At 40.3% G+C, this 20,999-nt stretch overlaps 3 protein-coding genes across 5 annotated transcripts in view; 2 read left to right on the plus strand and 1 right to left on the minus strand.

Annotated features, from left to right (window-relative positions):
• btbd8 (BTB domain containing 8) overlaps positions 1 to 6,375 on the plus strand; it is a 37,384-nt gene extending 31,009 nt beyond the window's left edge. For all 3 annotated transcript variants that reach the window (XM_049587566.1, XM_049587568.1, XM_049587567.1), the window contains exons 18-19: positions 8 to 1,930; positions 5,316 to 6,375. In XM_049587566.1, coding sequence (XP_049443523.1) covers positions 8 to 1,930; positions 5,316 to 5,815 — 2,423 coding nt within the window. In that variant the 3' untranslated portion in view covers positions 5,816 to 6,375. The remainder of the gene's footprint in view (positions 1 to 7; positions 1,931 to 5,315) is intronic.
• Positions 6,376 to 7,432: 1,057 nt separating this feature from the next.
• On the plus strand, positions 7,433 to 9,779 carry LOC125896142 (protein SPO16 homolog). The gene is made up of 5 exons (XM_049588507.1): positions 7,433 to 7,608; positions 7,839 to 7,932; positions 8,907 to 9,078; positions 9,213 to 9,291; positions 9,411 to 9,779. Exons 1-5 carry the CDS (start codon positions 7,543 to 7,545, stop codon positions 9,516 to 9,518), a joined length of 519 nt encoding a protein of 172 aa, XP_049444464.1. The 5' UTR covers positions 7,433 to 7,542; the 3' UTR covers positions 9,519 to 9,779.
• A 16-nt stretch (positions 9,780 to 9,795) lies between these two features.
• Positions 9,796 to 19,499, minus strand: LOC125896135 (glomulin-like). Its single transcript, XM_049588497.1, has 18 exons — positions 19,282 to 19,499; positions 17,905 to 18,030; positions 17,063 to 17,173; positions 16,866 to 16,974; positions 15,263 to 15,512; positions 14,889 to 14,979; positions 14,615 to 14,781; positions 14,463 to 14,516; positions 14,347 to 14,377; positions 14,165 to 14,254; positions 13,994 to 14,035; positions 13,808 to 13,881; positions 11,854 to 11,938; positions 11,622 to 11,731; positions 10,373 to 10,436; positions 10,158 to 10,293; positions 9,976 to 10,070; positions 9,796 to 9,891 (listed from the first exon to the last, which is right to left on the minus strand). The coding sequence occupies exons 1-18, from the start codon at positions 19,324 to 19,326 to the stop codon at positions 9,796 to 9,798; spliced, it is 1,776 nt and encodes a 591-aa protein (XP_049444454.1). The 5' UTR covers positions 19,327 to 19,499.
• Between the last annotated feature and the right edge of the window lie 1,500 nt (positions 19,500 to 20,999).

Below are 20,999 nucleotides of genomic sequence, written 5' to 3' on the forward strand. Positions count from 1 at the left end.
GCTTTAGCCTCAAAGCCTGGATCCTCTATGAAGAAGCCAGCTTCCCCCAGGAAAGAAGACAGCAAGGATGGGTCGAAATCCTCAGCACCAGACAAAGCAGCCAGTGAAGCTCCTAAAAAGAAGATCACAAAGCCCGTTCCGGGGACTGGAGCCTCGGCTAAATCCAGTGCTAAACCACCAAAAGCCTCTTCTGCCCCCGCCAAGCAATCTTGCGTAGGAGCTGCCAAGTCTGGACCAAAGCCCAAAAGTACTACTGAATTATCTGCGGAGAGAGCTTCTCCAAAATCGGGAGGAGCTTCCAAAACCTCAGCAGCCTCCAAGAAATCAGGAACTAAAGGAAAAGAGGTAGCGAATGGTAAAAATACAGACAGTAAAACTGAAGTTGCTCCAACTGAAAGCACTGGTGATGTTGAAGTTTGTAAAGATAGTACAGAGGTAGCGCTCTCTGACCAGCCTGCAGCACAACCACCAAGTCAGGGCGAAGGGGATTCACACAGCCTTCAGGTAGAATCGAGCCCGAAGAAGAGTCTCCAGACGACTGAAGTACAGTCAGAAAACACTAACAGTGCACCAGCAGCTAACAGCATCCCCCTTGTCAAAGCTGCCAATGCAGACACTCGCAAAGAGACTGAAGGGAGTAAAGTGAAACAGTCTCAGAGCAATGTCATCCCTGCTCACATCAGTGGAGGGCAGGTTCAGGAGGTCAGCTCCCCAAATTCTCCAAAAGACACCGAACACCCCATAGACACCCCCTGCAGCATGGGAAGCACTGACACTCCCATAGAAGACTCTTGGAGCGGTATTCACCATCAGGTCAGCCCGGAGTCCGAGACTGGCAGCACACACACCACTTCCTCTGATGACATCAAGCCCCGCTCGGAGGACTATGACGCGGGAGGCTCGCAAGATGACGACTGCTCCAACGACAGAGGCGTTTCCAAGTGCGGCACCATGCGCTGCCACGACTTCTTGGGCCGCAGCAGCAGCGACACAAGCACCCCAGAGGAGTTGAAGATGTACGAAAGCGGCGCAGGGTTGAGAGTGGAGGTGCGGCTGCGTGGGCGAGACGCTGAGACCACCAGCGAGGAGGAGGGAGTTAGGCAGCGTCCTCGTTCCTGGTTGCACAGAGACGAGATCCCTGTGGAGGAGGAGCACTCAGAGGTGGAGGCCACTGTGACTGTAAAAAGCGTCCCCGACCACCAGCTCTTCTCCTCTGAGGAGGAAGAGGAAGACGAAGATGAAGAGGCAACGGAAGATGAGAGGTCTGAAGTTGAGGTGATTCCAGGTCAGGCTTCAGTGCCGCCAACTGAGCCCTCGCCACACTTTCAGGGGATCGTCAATCTTGCTTTTGATGACGACGGTGTGGACCAGGAGAACGACCAGCCCGACTACCAGTCGAGTTCCAACTTCCGTCGCTCAGTGTTGCTCTCTGTTGACGAGTGTGAGGAGCTGGGTTCAGAAGAGGGCGGCATCCAAACTCCACCTCAGCAGCCTGACGACGCTGTGACTCCTTGTGATGTTTTCGAGTCTGACTCTGCAGCTCCTCAGTCCAATTGTGCCCCTTCAGGTGACCAACAGAACCATCTACCATGCCATCAGGAAAGCGCAGACACAAAGCACGATGAGGAACAGGAAGAAAAATCCTCCATCTTCCTCACAGAGATCAAGGAGCCCATGCCAGAGGAGAGTAATCACATCCAGGCCGATGGCGTGAAGTCCAGTGGTCCTCTCCTGGATGCTGACACTAGAGACCTCCCTCCCCAGGAGCGCCCGTGCCACCTGGATCTGCGGCACACTGAACAATACAACGGAGCGCCGCGCAAAAATCACCCCAATCCCTCTGAAAGCAAGAAAGCTGATTTACATCTAGACTTAAATGAGCCTCAGCTGACAGGGGACTCTCCTGTACATGCTGCACAATCTCCAGCAGGTAATGTATGATCTACGGACCCTTCCTAGACCCCAAAGCCATCTCTTACCCCCAAACTCCATCAGTGAAGGTATAGCTTGTCCCTGCAAGATTCATTCTCCTCTGCTCTGGTTCCTAGACCTTACCTACATCCAACATAAACCTATCCCTCTTTCAGAAAAAAGGATATAGTGCAGTAACTAATTAAAAATACAAGTTCAAATTCAAATGAAATCATCATATTTTCATAGCTGAAGCTTCCTCTCATTTTAACCCATCGATTGTGTAGCTGTTGTAAATTTGAATTTGCAACATCCATATCCTTTTAAAGATGGCGATTGGTCTCATCATAACAAATAACCTAAAGTGTACATTTAAAACAACTGAACTACCTTTAGTCAGAGGCGTTTAGGCCACGGTAACTCAGTTTACACAAAAAAAAAAAAAGGGGAAAGCAGTGTACATTTCACTAAGACTGATCATAGAATTGTATTTGTCAAAAAGAAATCTGCCTTGTGACAAGGCCTGTGACATAGATATACCAATGCACTTTTATGTACATAAAAATAAGATTTTTTGATTATTTTTGTCATTTCTTTTATGCAGTGGAACAGTCTTTGGCCCTTTTAAGCCATAGATAATTTGACATAGTTAGAGGTGCTTTACATATAATTTTAACATCAATATATCATCGCCAAATTAAATGTGGTTCGTCCGTATAATTACTTTAACAGTGACCATCGTTGAGATCACTTTATGTCTCATAGTGTTGTGATGAAGCTTGTGTTTCTTGAAATTCAGACAAAATTTTCAGCCCTGTTGCAAGAAGAAAATATGTTACATTTGTATGTTTTATATCATATCAACATTTTTAAAGTATGTAGTATGTGGGCAAACTGCAGACTAAAGTTCAAGACCAACAAACAAAACCCGTAGCTGTGTTTCCACAGGGAATGTGTCACAGAAAGCAGTTGTTTTTTACTTAGACGTCACTGTGTTTCAGGCTGTAATAGTGGCACGATAAGTGGTTGTTTTAACAGAGACATCACTGTATTTCCAGCAGCTTTTTAGGCACCACACAAGTTTTTTTTGAGGGACCTCTGGCTGTGTTTTTCTGGCCAGGATAGTGTCATGAAAAGCGGTTGTTTTTTACAGAGACATTGCTGCATTTCCAGCCAGAATAGTGGCAGGAAAATCTTTTTTTTTTTTATAGAGACATCACTCGTTTCCTGCCGGGATAATGCCACCAAAAGAGGTTGTACTTTAGCTTAAGTTATCACTGCATCTTCAGCAGCTTTTTAGGCATTAAACATGGCTTTTTTAAGCGATCCATAGCTGTGTTTCCACCAAGAATAGTGTCATTAAAAGCGGTTATTTTTTAATAAGACATAGCTGCGTTTCTGGCTGGCATTACAGAGACATTGCTGCATTTCCTGCCAGCATAATGCCATACAAGTGGTTGTTTTTGACCGACGTATCGCTGCATTTCCAGCTGGGGTAGTGCTACAAAAAGCGGTCTTTATTTACACGCACAGTGCTGTTTTCAGCCTGAATATTGCCACAAAAAGCGGTTGTATTTTACAAAGACAACACTGCATTTCTGGCTGGGATAGTGCCACAAAATGTGGCTGCTTTTACCAACTCATCGCTGGGTTTTCAGCTGGAATAGTGTGTCGAAAAATGGTTGTTTTTTACCGAGTCATTGCAGCATTTCCAGTGTGGATTGTGCTACCACCACTTGGTATTTCAAGCCAAAACATGATATTTCCCTTACCATAACCAAGTGGTTTTTGTGCCTAAACAAAATCACACATTAAAATTAAGTTAAAAATAAAGTTTCAACGTATCCGGCACCTAATGTACAAATGTAAGGAACCTGTGGTTTGCAGAAACATACAGCGCCAACATTATTCTAGCAACTGGGTTTTCCATAAACCCCATTGCTCAGAAAATGTTGCTACAACTGTTGCTTTTCCTTTTGCTTTATTTTAAAGGATAAATCTGTTTGGCTTTTCATTCATTAAACCATATCGAAAAACAAACATGGTAAGAAACACAAGCTGGACCTTGTGTCAGTTGTCAGGTGGCGTCACTTGATGCTGCTCGACCTCTCAGCGATGGTCCTTTAGTTTACGGTAATTATATCAACATGTCAAAATAAATGTTAAAAGATGTGTTGATGTTAAAATGTATATGTAGCACCTTTTTAAATTTGTGTTCAGGTAAATTACAAGCTAGTGATTTCTTTGAGATTTCTGTTACCTGACATCAAGGTAAAATACATGGTACAACACAGATGACACTAAACTGCCACTGCTTCTCAGAAAAGTGTGTTATACTGGGGAACTTTTCCCTTGCATCTCCTTGCTGTTTAGTTTTATTTCTACTGGAGAATGTACTTGTTCCTGAGTTTTTTTTGTTTGTTGTTATTTTTGCACTGCACACATGCATGCTGTTTAAGTTATTTTGTCATTCCCCTCTTTCATTTTTGTTTATTTTTTCCATTATCCATCACCTTTTGTCATACCCAGTAGACTTATGTCTAGATGCATAGACATCCACTCTTAAAGAGAACCGTGTTTTGTTGTCTACAAGCTTTTGTTCAGTAGGTTTGTGTAGTGTCAGTAGCCTCCTCTGTAAAGTGTGTGATGTGTCTCTAGAGCAGCTTTCATAGTCCTGCCATGTCTCTCTTTTTTCACTGTCATATTCAGAAAAAGAAATCCTGCTGCACCATTACTGAGGGTCTATCCCCATGCAGACGTGTAAATTATTTTGTTTTCAATATCAAACAGTGATCAGTTACTTCATCTTTTGCCTTTTTTGAAATTGTTAAAAATAGAAAAACACAAAGAATGTCAAAAGAAACATGGTGGTGTGCCATCGTTTGTGCTACTAAGTAAAAGCACTGTTGCTTGCATTTTTTAGGTTTCTGTGACAGTATGTCAGTCTGTTCATTAGGTCTGCCCGCTCAAAGACCTGCACGTAAATCTCGAAACATATCACTGTTACTTGCTGACAAAATGCAACGTTCACTGGTGCTGGCAATGCATGGCTTACTTTGTTTGAACAGGTGGATAAAGAGATGCATTCCTCTGTGCACATTTGCCTTTAAGGCAACTGTATACCCTTGATATCCATATTTGAAGTGATTGGTGAATTTCAAACTGGTGAATTTAAAATTGGCATCGCCATTTAACCAATCATAACATCACTGCTTTCACACTGCTGTCCTCACCTAACTTCACTATGGAATATCTTTTAAGGGACACAGTTGCATTAAGGGTAAACATTCAGTAATCAGTGTTTTATTGTAGTAGGCAGCGACTAGTCTCTGAAATGAAAAAGAAAAAGAACTGTGGAGGAATGAATCCGTTTGTCATTTTGCAGTATTGTCAATTGTTTTTAGGGGACAATGGTTGTGACAGATTGGATCAAACCTGCAAACATGACCGCCGGCCATCCAAAGCCCTCTCTCCCATTTACGAGATGGATGTGGGAGAAGCCTTCGAGCACTGCTCGGACAAGGACAAGAATGTAAAACTGAAGGCAGAGGAAGAAAAGCAGAGAGAGGACGATGACAAAAGCAATGAGTTTGCAGAGCGGGACTGGAGCCTGCTCAGGCAGCTCCTCTCGGACCACGAGTCCAATCTGGGCGTCATAAACCCCGTGCCTGAGGAGCTCAACTTGGCCCAGTATCTCATCAAGCAAACACTGTCGCTGTCACGTGACTGCCTGGACTCGCAGGCCTTCCTGTCCCCAGAGAAGGAGACCTTCAAACGCTGGGCGGAGCTCATCTCGCCCATGGAGGACTCCTCCACCAGCATCACAGTAACCAGCTTCTCCCCAGAAGACGCTGCATCTCCACAGGGGGAGTGGACCATCGTGGAACTGGAAACACATCACTGACTGCACAGAGGAGAGCCTGCCGGACAGTTGACACCTTCTCTGGGAACTTTGAACGTATTTACATCAACTTTGTCTTAATTTATTATAATTTATAACCATATTCTGTCCTGACGTGTCTCTTTTTCTGGACTCTGCAAAAACTCTGGACTTTGCAGCAGCTTATTTGCATTCCTCATGATGCCCTCAGTGGACTGTTTCCTGACACAAGTGGGCTGTTATGCATGCTGATATTTTTGTATGTCTGACTGTTTAATTGATGTTGCTTCGAAGCTCTAGAAAAGAATAGAGTAAGAGAAAAATCATTTCTTTCTCATGGCAGTCTTCTGATAATATGGTGGACTGACGTTTCTTAAAGAAAAAACAATATCAGCCGACTGGCTTGCATTTAGTGTCATATTGGAAATAAAGGTTTGTGTTTCTTGAAAAAATGAAACGTGGTCCTCACTGTCAAGTCATAGAGGAGTTGTCAGACATTCTGCACTGATATAGGTTTCATTTCAACATGGACCTTTTTCACAGCAGACACTTTGACATGTCATAGTAGCCCATCAATTTATGCTGTAAATGTCTGCAATTTTGTCAAAATAAAAGTCCCCTGCTACTTTTGCATAGACAGATACACATTTTAAATACTGAGAAAGACATGTCCCCTGCATCCCCCCCCACAATCTACATCTATGAAAGAAAGATCTGTATTTTAGTCCGTCACAGTTTCATTTAATCTGTCAACACAACAGTGAGGAGAAATTGCTGCATGTATTTATTGAGAATGGGATGTCTGCATGACTGAGTCAGTGGCCTTCACAGGGTGTTGCGTGTGTATTGTAATGCCTATTCTGAACTGCTTAAATTTTGCCTCCGACAAATACCTCCTATATTATAATAATAAGAAAATTCAATACATAAAACTAATACTGAAACTAATGAAAACTAAAGTACAACTAAATATTTAAAAATGTTAGAAATAAACTGAAACTGAAGGGCATTGAACAAAATTGAAAACAAAAATTAAAAACATATTGACCCTTTGTTATTTAAATATAAATAAATAAAAATGAAATAAAACTAGTACTTTAAGTATTAAAACTAAACTAACTAAACTAAAACCAATATTTTTAAACAACAAAATTTAAACTGAAACGAGCAAACCCAATCTGGAACACTAAATTGAAACTAGAACAAAAATAAAAAACAAAATAATAAAAAAAGAAACTATAATTACTCCATAACATAATAACTATGAATGAACTCGGTCTGTTTAAAAAATAAATAAATGAATAAAATAACAATTACAGCAATAACGTATTTGTTCATGCCAGTAAAGCTATTTGAACTGAATAGGTAGGTAGACAGATAGATACATATTTAATATTTTTATTTGTATTTAATTACTTATTTTTATTATTTTTTTATTTCATCTTAATTGAAATTTTTACGACATACTTTGGCAAAAACATATTTGTTCGTGCTAATAAAGCTATTTGAATTGAATTATTTGATAGATAGATAGATAGATAGATAGATAGATAGATAGATAGATAGACATTGTTGGATTAAACCGCAGCGACCTCTAGTGGATTTCTAACAAAACAGGCGCTCGTGCTACGTACACAGGTGTCTCGTGCGAATGATGCAGCGCGAGCTCAGAGCCAAATACAGTTTGTTGAGTTTGACGCTGTCATTATCAGAACTGCGCCATTAATTTCCCTTCCAGTGAGCACTTGGTGATGGAAACACACAAAGAAACGACTCCTCAGTGGAAAACAACGGTTATAGTCAGCACCTCTCTCCAGGTACGTTACAGGGCTAACGTCTCAAACACTCTGTTCGATCCAATAAGTAACGTGAACAATGTTTGCTAGCTACCTGACGTTAGCTAGCTTAACGCACAACCACCATAAACACAACGTCAGTACAGGTAATGACAGCTGGTGAAATGTTAACGTTACTCATTCAGCGTTTTCTGGCTTTTATCTGAATTTAGAATCCACGTTAGTAAAATGATCTGTATTCGTTTTACCAGAGCCATGACACGGGCAGGATGCTAAGCGCGCAGCAGCACCGAATCAGGTTCTCAGACAGTGTTGAGTCCGGAGCCTTCATTTTCCCTCTGTCAGGTAAACCTGCTGTAGATCACTCATGGTGAGACTATAAGGCAAGGGGCCCCTGGGCACAGGCGTTTAAGGGGCCCCCAGCACACCTATGTAGGACACCCAGTCTGGAGGAGACACAAAACTGCGTCGTTTATGGTTATCTTGTATATCCTAGTGGTTGTTTGATGTGTCTTGTGGTCGTTTTGTGTGTCTTTGCATGTCTTGTAGTCATTTCGTGTGTCTTTGTGGTTGTTTTGTGTGTCTTGTAGTCATTTTGTGTGTTTGTGGTCGTTAGGTGTGTCCTTGTGTGTCTTGTAGTTGTTTGGTGTGTCTTTGTTGTTGTTTTTGTGTGTCTTGTAGTCATTTTGTGTGTTTGTGGTCATTAGGTGTGTCCTTGTGTGTCTTGTAGTTTGGTGTGTCTTTGTGGTTGTTTTGTGTGTCCTGTAGTCATTTGGTGTGTCTTGTAGTGTGTCTTGTAGTCATTTGGTGTATCTTTGTGGTCGTTTAGTGTGTTCTTGTGTGTCTTGTAGTTGTTTTGTCTGTCTTTGTGGTTGTTTTGTGTGTCTTGTAGTCATTTGGTGTGTCCTTGTTAGTCGTTTTATGTCTCTTTGTGGTGGTTTTATGTTTCTGTGTGTTTCATTTGTCTTTGTGGTTGTTTTGAGTCTCCTGCTGTCTGTGTTGTTGTTATGTCTCTTTCTAGTTTCTTTTTCTCTTTCAATGTACTTACAATAAAGTGTGTTTTTTACAGACCCCACAAGTGAGTCACTTGTGGTCTATTAAGGGTGAACCCCTGACCCACCAGCTGGGAACCACTGCCCTATAGAACCCTCTCCAATACACTTGCCTCACATGATTAAACCCAGTATATAACATACAGTAATACTTCGATAGGCTGCCCTTGCATCCTTCTCAAAACTTAGATGGTACATATTCTTTATGATCCGTTTGAGCTGTAATTTGCATTTTTAATTTAAGATATTTATTAATTACTTGCCTAGGTACGGCATTTCTGTTGGTTGACCCTCAAGACCTCCTGGAGAATTTTGAGGAACCTGGACTCATTGAGAGGATCAAGACTTTTGTGCAAGTACACCGGAACAGCTTTCTACTTCTGTACGCCCCCTTTAATGGGAAAAAGGAGTTGGAAATCTTGTCAGTGATTCAGCACAGGTAGATAAATGGCTGTGCTGTGTCTTTACAAATACGCTTCCTCCAGTTGTCACCCTTGTTTTGCTTGATGTACAGAAACATTACATAGTCATAGTGATTCTTAGATTTATAATATTTGTCTTTTTCTCTTTCAGATTCTTTGGCAGCAATCTCAGGATCCTGCCTGTGCGAAACAATGCTGAGATTGTCAAAGGAATGTTGACAATCGCCAAGGTAAAGATAGCAGCAGCAGGCAGTGCACACAAGTTACTTGGGAACTCTGGATAACAAATTAGGCATGCTGTTGTTAGTTGGTGACACTCTGAAGTAAGCCAAGGCTCATTTATCTGCAGGCCACCAGTAAGCCCCATGTGGACAGTATCCGTGACCGGATGTCTCTGGCTCGGGCTCACATCATTGAAAGCAGTCCTGTGTGGGAGATGCTAAGAGACATTCTTTAAAGCTAAGCATATGATCCAGCATTTATTCCACACACTTAACACTTGTGTTGTTTTATTTGATGCTAACCAGTACAAGCTTTACTTGGAAAATATACAAAAGCAGGTTTAAAAGATGTGTTTCAATATGTTAGCACAGTTTAATCTATTTTTTATATTCTTACAAAAACTTTGGTGTAGAAAAAAGAATTCAACAAGTGTTTTTTGTAACAGCAAATATATTAAAACACCATTTCTGAAAATAGCCCAGCAGTCTGAAGTGACACTTGAGCACCTCGATTTAGTTTAGGATCTTCAGCTTTTCCTCTGCGATCTCTTCGATGCGGACTATAAGACTCTCCATCAGGTCAAATGTCACCAAAGCACTCTGCAACACCTGCAAGGCATGAGAATAGTCAGTGTGCTGGTTCTACAAAGGCCAGAATTAAAATATAAATTATAGGAGAGAACGTTTCCGTACCTGGTTCTGGACCTCTGGGGACATATTGGACACTTTCTCATGTTTCACTGTTATGCTTTTGACTAATCTGGTGGATCTGGCAGCATCTCTGGCTTCTGAGGAGGGAAATAGAGATAGTTCCACCATTTGTGCAAGGTTACTCCAAAGTCATTTTGTTACACAGATTAGAAGATAAAGCCTACCTCTTGCTTTTAGCTTTTGATCCTCCCTCAGTGCCTTCAGTTCAGCCGAATGATATCCTCTTGATATGCTGATACACACACGCAGCATTTTTAGGTATTCGTCTTTGATCCTGCACAGCTCTTCCCACACAGCTGTCTGTAGGTAGGAGGAGTAGATCATCAGCTCTCTGCATTAACCAGGCTGGCAGTGAAAGTACTGAATTAGGCTGACTTACATTGCTCCTCAGTTCTTTGTCTCTGATGACGAGGTAGCGTAGAAGATTCAGACTCTCCATTATCCTGGATGAACAAAGACAGGGCATTGCTTCATGGCTCAGTCTGGATGAAGTGTCCCAGCTGTCACAATGTCAGACCTTTGTCTTTAAGTCTCAGTAAGTGAAATCGCTAGAAAGTCGAGATTGTTTTGCAAATGGTAAAAGTAGCCACGGAGGTCTGTAACTTAAAGTGTAGGTCCATTATTTTTTATTTATTTCTTATGAGGTTTTAATGCCATTCTGTTTCTCCTCAGCAGTGTTCCTTATGTATTCAAATCTGAACAATCAAGTGGTTGAAGTACTTGTTTTAGCGTCTTTGTCACTAAGCCAAGTCTTCTTTAAGAGTTGTGTGTTATCAGTCTTCCAAATTAGCTATATTCCTCCGACCCCGTAACTGGCACGAAAGCTGTTGATGCCAAGTTTGAATCCGAAAGTAATACAATAACACAAACAAACTAATTAAGTGAGGCAGTGGCAGACCAGCAACTCCCATGTTCTGTGAGTTAAAATTACTGTTTCTGTCAAAGGAGTCTGGCGGTTTTAAAGACAGCAATATAACTGCCTCAGTTCTTTCCACCTTTCCAAACTGGGAACATTTGGACTGCCATTTCCTCAAAGTAATACACTGACAATGGATAAGAACCTCAGAGAACCCCATTTCAAATAATCTGAACTAACCTTTCAATTACCATAATTATCAGCACTCTAACTTATATAGCTGCTTGTCGTTAATGGCTGAGTGGGTGTTTCCATTAGAAAAACCCACAAAGGAACGCAGATGGAGTTGACCTTTAAGTAATGCTGAAATGGATAGTGCCACATACGTTTCTACATCCAAATCTACATTAATTTAGCTCCATATGACATGAAATGTAGCCTTTATCTTAGCTGTACATTTGATTTTCCATATCTCTAACATAGGACGAAGCATATTGGAGATGCATATTTAGAGCTGGCATCATTTTCATGTATGTGGTTTGTGATTTGACTAAATAAAGATACTTATGTGTAGGATTTGAAGAACGTCTGACTTTGGTGGCTGTCCTCAATTTGTGTCTCAGGTAGCCAGAAGGCCTCCAAAATTTGCGGCATTCTTTGGAAAATGGTAACTCTATGTTTTCTGTAGTTAATGGATTATGCCTGGTGTAGACTTAAAAGTAACAAATGTGCAGGCATGTGTGAATGTTAAGCTGTTGTACATGTTCCTTACCTGTCCATATTGTTAAGTAAATCAGTCTCGGCACCTTGCGGCAAACAGAAAACCAGTCCCAGCAACGAGAGAAACTCCTTCCCCAGGAACCATTTATTGGCATTACCTGGCTGGAGGAGCAAATGAAGATTGAACACCTCCAAATAAAATCATCAAATACAAAGGCAGGGTCTTCTTAATTCTTACAGAATATAGCCATGTGACATTTGTAAGCCCAAGTCTTTCACCTCACCTCCATAGAAAATTCAACTTGACTCCTGATGTTCTTCACTATGTAACTCTCTACTCCCGCATGGTTGCTGGTTTTTAACATGCACCTGCAACGGAAAATATGTGTTTCCTTAATAGTTTTCAAATCAGTGTAAGATAAGATGTAGGTACAGAAAAAGAACACAGCAAATAAAGATAGAATATAAATTAGAAATGTACATATAGGTAAATCTGTCAAATTATGTTAAAACATGCCCAACAGTTTAACACTGGAGCATAATCAAGGGTAACTTCAGTGTATTTCAGCTTGGACCCTATTTTACAGTTTTTTTGTTTTTAAGTGACTAATTGTAACAACAGTTATTAAAATTTGTCCAGTAGTAAGCGAGACCACTGCAGTAGCAGTATCGAAACAGGCTGCAGTGTCACAACTCGGGGCATTTACATCCACTGAAAGTGCTTGATTTTGTCACTGACAAATCAAATTGGTATTCTAAGTGTCCAACAACATTATGGACTTATCTCTACAGAGACTATTGAAATAAACAGTGATTTTATCATCATAAAACACACTTCATTCAAAGTCGACAGATGCGAAATGAAACTCTTGAAAGCTGTCTTGATTTGTCTCTGCACTGTTCCAGCAGTCACCAACTGTGGTTTGGTTGAAATAAACCAATAATGCACCCAGTTAGAGGTGATAATATGCTGGCTCTCAACACTAAAATGACTGAAACAAAAAGGATCTTACTCTAACAGAAAGATCTATTTCTGTAGGAATCCCTTCCGTACTGATTTCGGACACTTACAACAACAATCCGAGCCCGTCAGTGGCAAAAACAAGCACTTGTAGTAGATGTTAATTGATGGTGCTCAATATCCTCAGAGATTGCAGCCTATTTTATAGGTGCTGACTGCAGCTGTCTCACTCAGTACTAGACCAGTTTAAAAAACTGTTGTTCCCATTAAGCCCTATTCAGACGGGATTAGTTTAACGTGGAGACATGGGGTAAAGTAATTATTACCAGGGATTTTAGTCCTGTCCGAACGCGCCATGTAATGTCAGTAAAAATTACGGTGACTTTTACCTTCTGTAAAACGGTCTGGAGAAAATACCTCGGGTAATATTAATCCTGTGCGAACACAATCCTCTGTAAAAATGTATGTAAATATTTTGTCGCGTCCTGTTTACAACCATTTTTCCGTGTTTACAACTAGTTTTCCGCGTTTTTTTGATGATGGAGGCACTTGAAGAAGCATTCAGTGTTGACGACAGTCGTGATTGTGGACATTCTTCTAATGATCTCATAGCCCTACATGGGAGACGAATCAAAAAGGTCGAGAAGAAAGCACTTTTCAGAGCCACGAGACTTCTGGTTGTGTTAGGTAGGCCTAATATAAATACATATTGCTAATCGTTGTGTACACACGATCCTGATCATGGGCAATATTTCACATTGGGCTAATCATTAATTATTATTACCGTAAACGTAACACATACAGGAAGCAACATAGCACGCACATGCCGACAGGGAGGTGATGCGACACAGCTACCACTCCCATCTCTGGTAGAATTATGGAGATTTCTTGTCCCGTGCAAATAAGACATTTATATCACAGACATCCTGTGGTAAACTGACATTAGTCCACATCCATATGTAAAACTAATCCTGTCCAAATAGTACTTTAGTCACTTTGACAGAGGAACATGGGAAAATAGGGTCCAGGTTGGAAAAAGTCACCCTTTAAATGTGATGTATTGCTGAAAAGTTGGAAAATAGGTTGTATCATGATAAAAAAAAACAGCTGCAGTATAAACTAGGAAGAATGTATTAAAAATACAATATAAAACAGATACCAAAAAGTATTCTGTATAAGTTTGATAACCTATAAAGATCAAAATATAGTAGATTTTAAATGTGAAGTGGAACATGTAGTCTTATTCATATGCATGAATGTTAGGTTTGGTCTCTCACCTGAAGAACTTGTGCTTTGCTTCGAGATCTAATTTATTGATGAAGAGCTGGAGAACTTGTAGTCCAGATTCTCTCTGGGGGAGCAGTGATCATACCAAAAAAAAAAAAGAAAAAACTCAACGAGTTGTTGTGTTTCACAGATGTAGAGTACATCCCTCTCATCAAGCATAATTGCCCTCTACTCACCAAATGCTGCATTGGGCAGTCAGTAAGAAGTTGCCGCAGGTTCTGTGAATTCAAGCACACCACAAGCCACAGATAGGTCAAAATTACTCATAAAGTTTATGAATTCGTACCATCTCCACCTGTACATCAGTGTGCCAGCTGGCCCACATTGCATTGGTGTGCTTGTCTTACCTGTGGTACACTGTAGAAGCTCTTCAGTTCCTGTAGACTCACTGGAAGGCTGTTGTCCTGCACGCTCTCCAGGCTTTTTGAATACAGCGCCTGAGTGAAAATACACAATGAAGCCCAAGTAAGCCCTCAGTTTTCTGCTTTCATTCATCTCTAAAACTTTCTGCACATTGATGTGGCCTTACCAGTCCTTTGAGCAAATGTGATTCCTTTTTGCTGTTAAAGAAACAAGAATACACGATGAAATCAGTCATTTTGAAACAGGAATTTATATTCAGTTCATATTGTACTGACAGCATACATGCTGAGGAGTTGATTGATGTATTCCATGTTGCACTGAAGAACAAATACAGGACTGGAACAGAAAGAAACAGTGTCATGTAAATAGTTTGTCACAGGACAACAAAATGAATATCAGTCTGACCACATTTATGGCTTTTTTTAGTATTTCACCTGAATACTGCCGGAAAGCTGTCGATGGTAATAAGCTGGACAAACAGTAGATAAGCCAGACAAGCTCTAGACTCTTTTGACTGACTGTCGTCCATCTGGGGGCTTTTCTTTAGAGGGCTGAAGAACAGGAGCTCTGACAGAGACTCTTGGATTGCAGGTAGTGTGGCCTGTAGTGATGCACAGTGAAAATAAGTGCCAAAATCCTGTTGAAACACGACCTACTGTTCAGTTGCTTTCTGCCCTTTGATAGAAAATAGGAAAAACTCGCTTATACCATTATCTCTGTTGCAAAGAGCCACAGTGACGATTTTCTGTTTCGGTTCAGTTCAGCCTCGAGCAGAGGGTCCCTCAAACTCCTCATGCAGCTGCAGATAATCATAACCATAGCCTTTTCTAATTATTTTGTCATTGACACTTCTGCTGTAACATTAATATTTTAACTTCATATGAAAAGTGGTCAAGTTCGTTTAGCTTTTCCTTACTATAACTGGAAGAAAAAATAAAAAAATAAACTAAAACATTGCTAAAAATGAACAACGATTGACACATAGATAGAAAAACTACAAACAAATGAAATTTCTCCAATAATAATTTAATAGCATCCCATTACTCTGCCTTTAACCCCAAAAAACAGAGGTAAAAACCTACAACTTGAGCAGCTCAATCCTTAGCTCCTCATTCTCAGAGGTGGCAACATAGCTTCCATTTTTCCTCTTCACCTCCTCGACGAATGGCTTCGTAAACGCAGCCAAGGCATTGCAACAGCGACACAGACCGTGCTCATCAGCCTCCGCCTGCCGATGGGTGTAAGGCACAGGCAGGCGAGTCAGCTGCTTCTGCAGGGCGGCCAGAACCAAACCCACACTTTCTGCCTTTCTGTCATCCAGCTGAAGCAACACTTTACAAAACACAAGGCTGTTGTTAGCGTCAGTGTGCAGCAGGGGGAGCCAACCCCCATATTTTAAACAACTGTGTTCTCTTGATTGGCAGTAAACTGTCAATGAACACATATAGATGTTTAATAAGCTTATACTCAGTTGCCAGTTTATTAGGTACACTCCTCCCCTCATGAATGTCGTAATGTTTAGTTTTTGTTGAAAGGTATTGATTCAACTGAATGGTCATGTTGGAAGCTGCAGTTTGTGCTGCTGGTGAGTTGTATTGCATTATACTGACAGGTGTGTCTATTATTTTGTTCACCACATTTAACTACCAGAAACACATCTCCTCTACCTAATAAACTGGCAACTGACTACTACAACTACAGTGCATCCATTGAGCTGCATGATTAATAATGTTCCTAGATATATTTGTTGCAGAAATAAATTAGTAAATCACTTGATAAATAGAGTAATATGACATTATTTTCCCCCAAAAAATGGAAGAATTTGTCAGTCAATCAACTGGGGAAAAGTTGCCCTTCGAAGAAAACATTGCTGTCAGTTGACCAAACTTTGAATGACCAAGAAATGCAAAAAGAATTGTATAAATAAAATGATAAGTTTTAGGAACATGATAGGTGGTAAATGCAAGAAAAATAAATACAATTATAGATAAAATAATAATAATAATAATGATAATAATAATAATAATGATGATGATGATGATGATGATAAATAATACATTTTAAATTAGATAAAAAAAAGAATGTAAAATAAATGAACAATTAAAATAGGAAAGTACACCAATAGGGGATTAATACGGTAAATAAATAAAGACGCAAATTAAAACATAATCAATTTATGTTACATTTCATCAATGCTTACATTTATTTTTAATACTATTTTTGGGACATGTATTGGCATATACATTTTTTTCATTGAGTCATTTATTTTTGATTTTGGCAGCTAGTATCAAGGAATATAAATATATGTGTGTGTGTGTGTGTGTGTGTATATATATATATATATATATATATATATATATTTTATTTATTTATTTTTTTAAAGCAGTATTAGCAGTGAGGTTTATAAGCACTTGCAGTATGCGTTATAAGTTGCTATAGGCCCTCGTACATGTCTTTATGTCTCTCTGTCTTCAGAAATTACGAGTGTGATAGTTTTTGCATGATGGTCCTTTACATATCATAGAGATTATGAGCAAATGTAATATTTCACTTTGTAAAGTATTTAAATTGTTGGTATAATACACAGTATTGACATACTCTTTTCATGCATTATTCAAGAGTTTCAGGTGTCATAGAAAGCGCGACTATGAGTAAGTAATAGCATTGAATCAAGAGCTCTGTCACCTGTTTGAAGATGTGGAACAAGGGCTAAAATGGTCTCAGAAATGGTGCCTGGATCAATGTCTTCAACAAGTGCCAGCAAGCTATGCAGGAGTTCATCTGGTCTACATGTCTAGACGACAGAACAGACATTAAACATTATGTACCTGATGTATAGAAAGGATCATGTCACATTGTATAGGTGAATTTTTGGTATGTACCTTGGTCAGATGTGTGATGGCAGCCTGGCAGTGATCGAGACTCTTCTCTTTTTGAACCACTTCATTTACAAGAGGTGCAATGAGCACACAGCCCATAGACTTCACAATCCCCTAAGTACAAAAGAGTAAACAATAAAAGTCTCCGCACGTTACAAGAGCAGAATTTATTGATTTGAAATGTACCAACAGAACACTATATTTATTTCTGACTTTACATTTTGAGAGTCTCCGATGCTTTTCTGAAAAGAAAAGTTAGAACCACATACACACACGATGGGTTGTGCAGTTTACTGGTTGTGCTCTGGCTTTTAAAAGTATCTCCCCCAATGTCCAAGGTTTATTCTCTACGTTCAAAGCCAGGGATTTCTCATTTGATAATCAATCATTCGAACCTCTTGAGATTGCTTTGGCCTCAAAAAGAAGGTGGTGTATGAAATGACGCATACTTCTAAAAGTACGTTGCACACGACTACGTGAAGCGTGGAGAGATGGGACAACCAAGGGCACTTAGAGGAGTGCCATATTGAAGAGGGTTATCAGTGGAGCGAGAAATCTGACTGAATATCTGCCTGTTTCCTCCCCACACCTTCGGGTCAAGAGGCACAGAGTGGTGGCTGCATTTTAATGTTTAGCATAGTTTGGTAGTGGGGAAGTGGCTGCTGCTGTTCGCTTCGGTAGATACAGTATGTGGCTGTTGTTGCTCAGGAGGCTGCAGTGTGACTGTGTATGTGCTTTAAGTGCTGTATGACAGATTAACACTGTCACTGTCACTTCATATGTGTAAGGTGTGAGCTCTATGAGTCGAGGTGGAGAATAGAGCAGATCTGGCAGAGGAGAAATACCTGGTTTTTCTCGTCGTGAAGGAATTTCAGTAGTCGAGCGCTGTCACCCTGGGTGAGACAGGCAGATCCCAAATTCTTGAACTGCTGGTAGTCCTCGGGCTTCAATTTGTCCTCTGGAGTATTTCGCTAAATATGAGATGGAGGCAGGACACCTGTTATTTATCACGCAGATTTTCATTCTGAGCATAAACCATATGAAACAAAATTTGAAAGCTGGGGTAGAAAGTGTTTTGGGCATCATTGGGTAAAAACTCCATAATAAACTTGGAGCATATTGTAGGTCTGAGAAAAAAACTTCTGCATGCTGTCTTAGCTTGTCTTTTTTAGGCTTTAGAAAATCTAGCCCCTGATGGGAGACTTTGGCCAATCACTGGTCATTTCAGAAAGATTGCGCACCCACTGGCTGTTCTACAAATGCAGATGCATGTGCGTGTCCCTTCAGATGGTGAAAGTCTGATTCAGTTCAAACTAAAAATGATCTAAAAGAGACTCTGACATTGAACTTAATGAAACCATCAACTGAATGAAAGAAAATGTCATCGCCACTGTTATGTCACCAATTAGTTTGTGGACTCCTGTTTTAAAGCCTCGATATGCCTTCACCATTTTGGATTTTTGGAGTCAGAAGTAAACATATTTGGACAACAGGGTGGAGCTGTGGCGGAGTGAGGGATGGATTTGACTTAGAGCCCAAGATGATGTCACTCACAGTGGCCACACCCTTAATATGACATGGGGTTTATGGGGATTGACTGGCTTCCGGAGGCAAATTTGCAGTTCCTAGGATACTGAAAGAAAATTTGCCTTCTGGAGCCAGCCTCAAGTTGCCATTTGAGAAACTACAGTTTTTGGCACTTTGCCGTTGGCTTTGTTGCTCAGACCCTGGGGTTGACGCTTAAATAAAACACGTATCGGTATCAACAAAGTGTTTCAGAGATGGAGAGACTATTGCTAATAGCTTAGCCTTCTACTAACCGAAGCCAAAGGCTTGTGACTGCAGCTAATTCAAGTTCATGTTTATGTAGCTAGCAAGAGACTCAATCACAATGTGTTCTCTGAAAGATCTTTACAGGCCCTCAAGTTTGCAAGGAAAACAGCACGGTATCTCTTATAGCATTGCCACCTTAGAACGGCAAACGATTGAAATGAATGACAAGTACTCGTGCAGGTCACCATTTAAAGTACTTGTACAGTTTTTTTTTTATACGTATACCAGTTCTTGTTGAGTGTGACACCATCAACTCATTTATCGAAATGGGTGATGGATTTCTTAGAAGTGCACCCTTCAAAAGTTCCCCTCACGTGAAGTTCACACTCTGAGGTATCATTATGACAGGTGATAAATTGCACTACAGTGGTAGAATATTGTTTACTTACCCATCTCTGGATCATGTCATTCACCTGATCTTCGTTCATCATCATCAGTGTTTCCCCACCACACGCAGGCAATCCTATTATCAGTATGTCTTTCTTCTCAACGCTCCACAACAGACGCTGTGGCAGCTGTAAGAACTAGTGTCAACGGCAGTATCAAAATGACCAAATGTGAAGCTCTCGGTGTCCCGAGGGAGAGAGACAGATTCGGTCTGTATGGAACCCCAACATAAACCTCTTATCTCCCTTTGTGCTTGACATGTAATAGGATTAAACCAGAGCGCTTCTGTGTGGTCACAGAAAAACGTGGAAGTGTCTGGAAGGATCCAGTCCAATAGTGCTTTCAGTTCTGTAGAATAAATAGCGCAGAGGTGGTCACGCTTTGGAAACACCCCAAATATATTGCACCAGGGACCCGTCTCTAAATAGTTGAGTAATCCATTGAAAGTGCACTAAATGTGTTTGTATCTAGCACGCTCTGCTACCCACTAACACATCCACTCACCGAAATATGTGACTGATTTCCTGCGCTGTAGGTGGGGATATGCCACTTATTTTACTGGGGTATTTAAATTCTGTTACTGTGACGGATTACATGTAGCCAGGATCACGTAATGAGATGACAAATAATAAGTATTTATAATCAACCCGGATAACATTTGAAATGTGTAATTGGATTATAATTACATTATTAAGGTTTACTTGATTATATTTTTGATTACGTCTTTAAAATATGGCCATTTCAAAATTATTAAACTTTTTTTCCACGATAACAAGTGCTCGATTAATTCGTGAAAAGTGCATCTGACATCCAGGGTTTCTCAGGCAAGTGCTCCAGTTTGTACAGTAATTAATAAGGGTAATTTTATTTGACCAACTGTAAATACTGAATATGCAAAATGCATTTTATTTGCATTGAAAATATTCTAAGATGTTTAAAGAGAAAAAGAATATTTGTGGAACTCAAATTTTTGTGGCTGCGTCACTTTTTATTTAGTATAGGGAGTAATATTTCAATGCTTGATCTTGAACTAATCCAAAGTTATTCGGATAAGATAACTTTTTTGGTGATTCAATAGAGTATATTAGTAATTGCAATTGAAATCTGGGGAAAGGTCAACAATAATGTGTCGTATGGCTTGAAGTGGTCGGGTTAAAACGACTGCCATGTTCCTCTGAATTTGATTTTATGAGAGATAATGATTTATTTAGGCTCTGTAACATAAGCAGCTCTGCTCTGACCTTCACTGTGATTTGTGAGTATATGTAAGGCAAATAAATCCACCTGTGACGCATGCTGACTCCCCTTTATAATTAAATGGAAGAGACTGTTGTACAGAGAAGCACAAGGATTAAGAGTGCCTTTCCATGATTGTCTAATGACAACATATTGCTCCTCTGTGTAAACACAAAGGCTTCAAAGGCTCGGATCATCTTTTCCCTCCCAGCGTTCGGGTGTGTGTGCGTAATATAATAGAAGTACAATCACTGACTTCCTGCTCCAGTCAAACAGACTCAGTAAGGGAGCAGCTCAAGTCCTGATTTTAGATGAATAGGGAGAGAAGCGTGTTTGAACGGTCGGATTTAGCCAACATCTGCTGCATCAGGTTTGCTCTCTGTATTGCTGTGTGATGAAAGCCTTACACAAAAGCCACAAAGCAAACACAGCACACACTGCTTCTCACTCCATGTTTGCCCCTGATTTTGTCATTCTTAATTAC

This window comes from Epinephelus fuscoguttatus, linkage group LG10, assembly GCF_011397635.1.
Source record: "Epinephelus fuscoguttatus linkage group LG10, E.fuscoguttatus.final_Chr_v1".
Lineage (NCBI taxonomy): Eukaryota > Metazoa > Chordata > Actinopteri > Perciformes > Serranidae > Epinephelus > Epinephelus fuscoguttatus.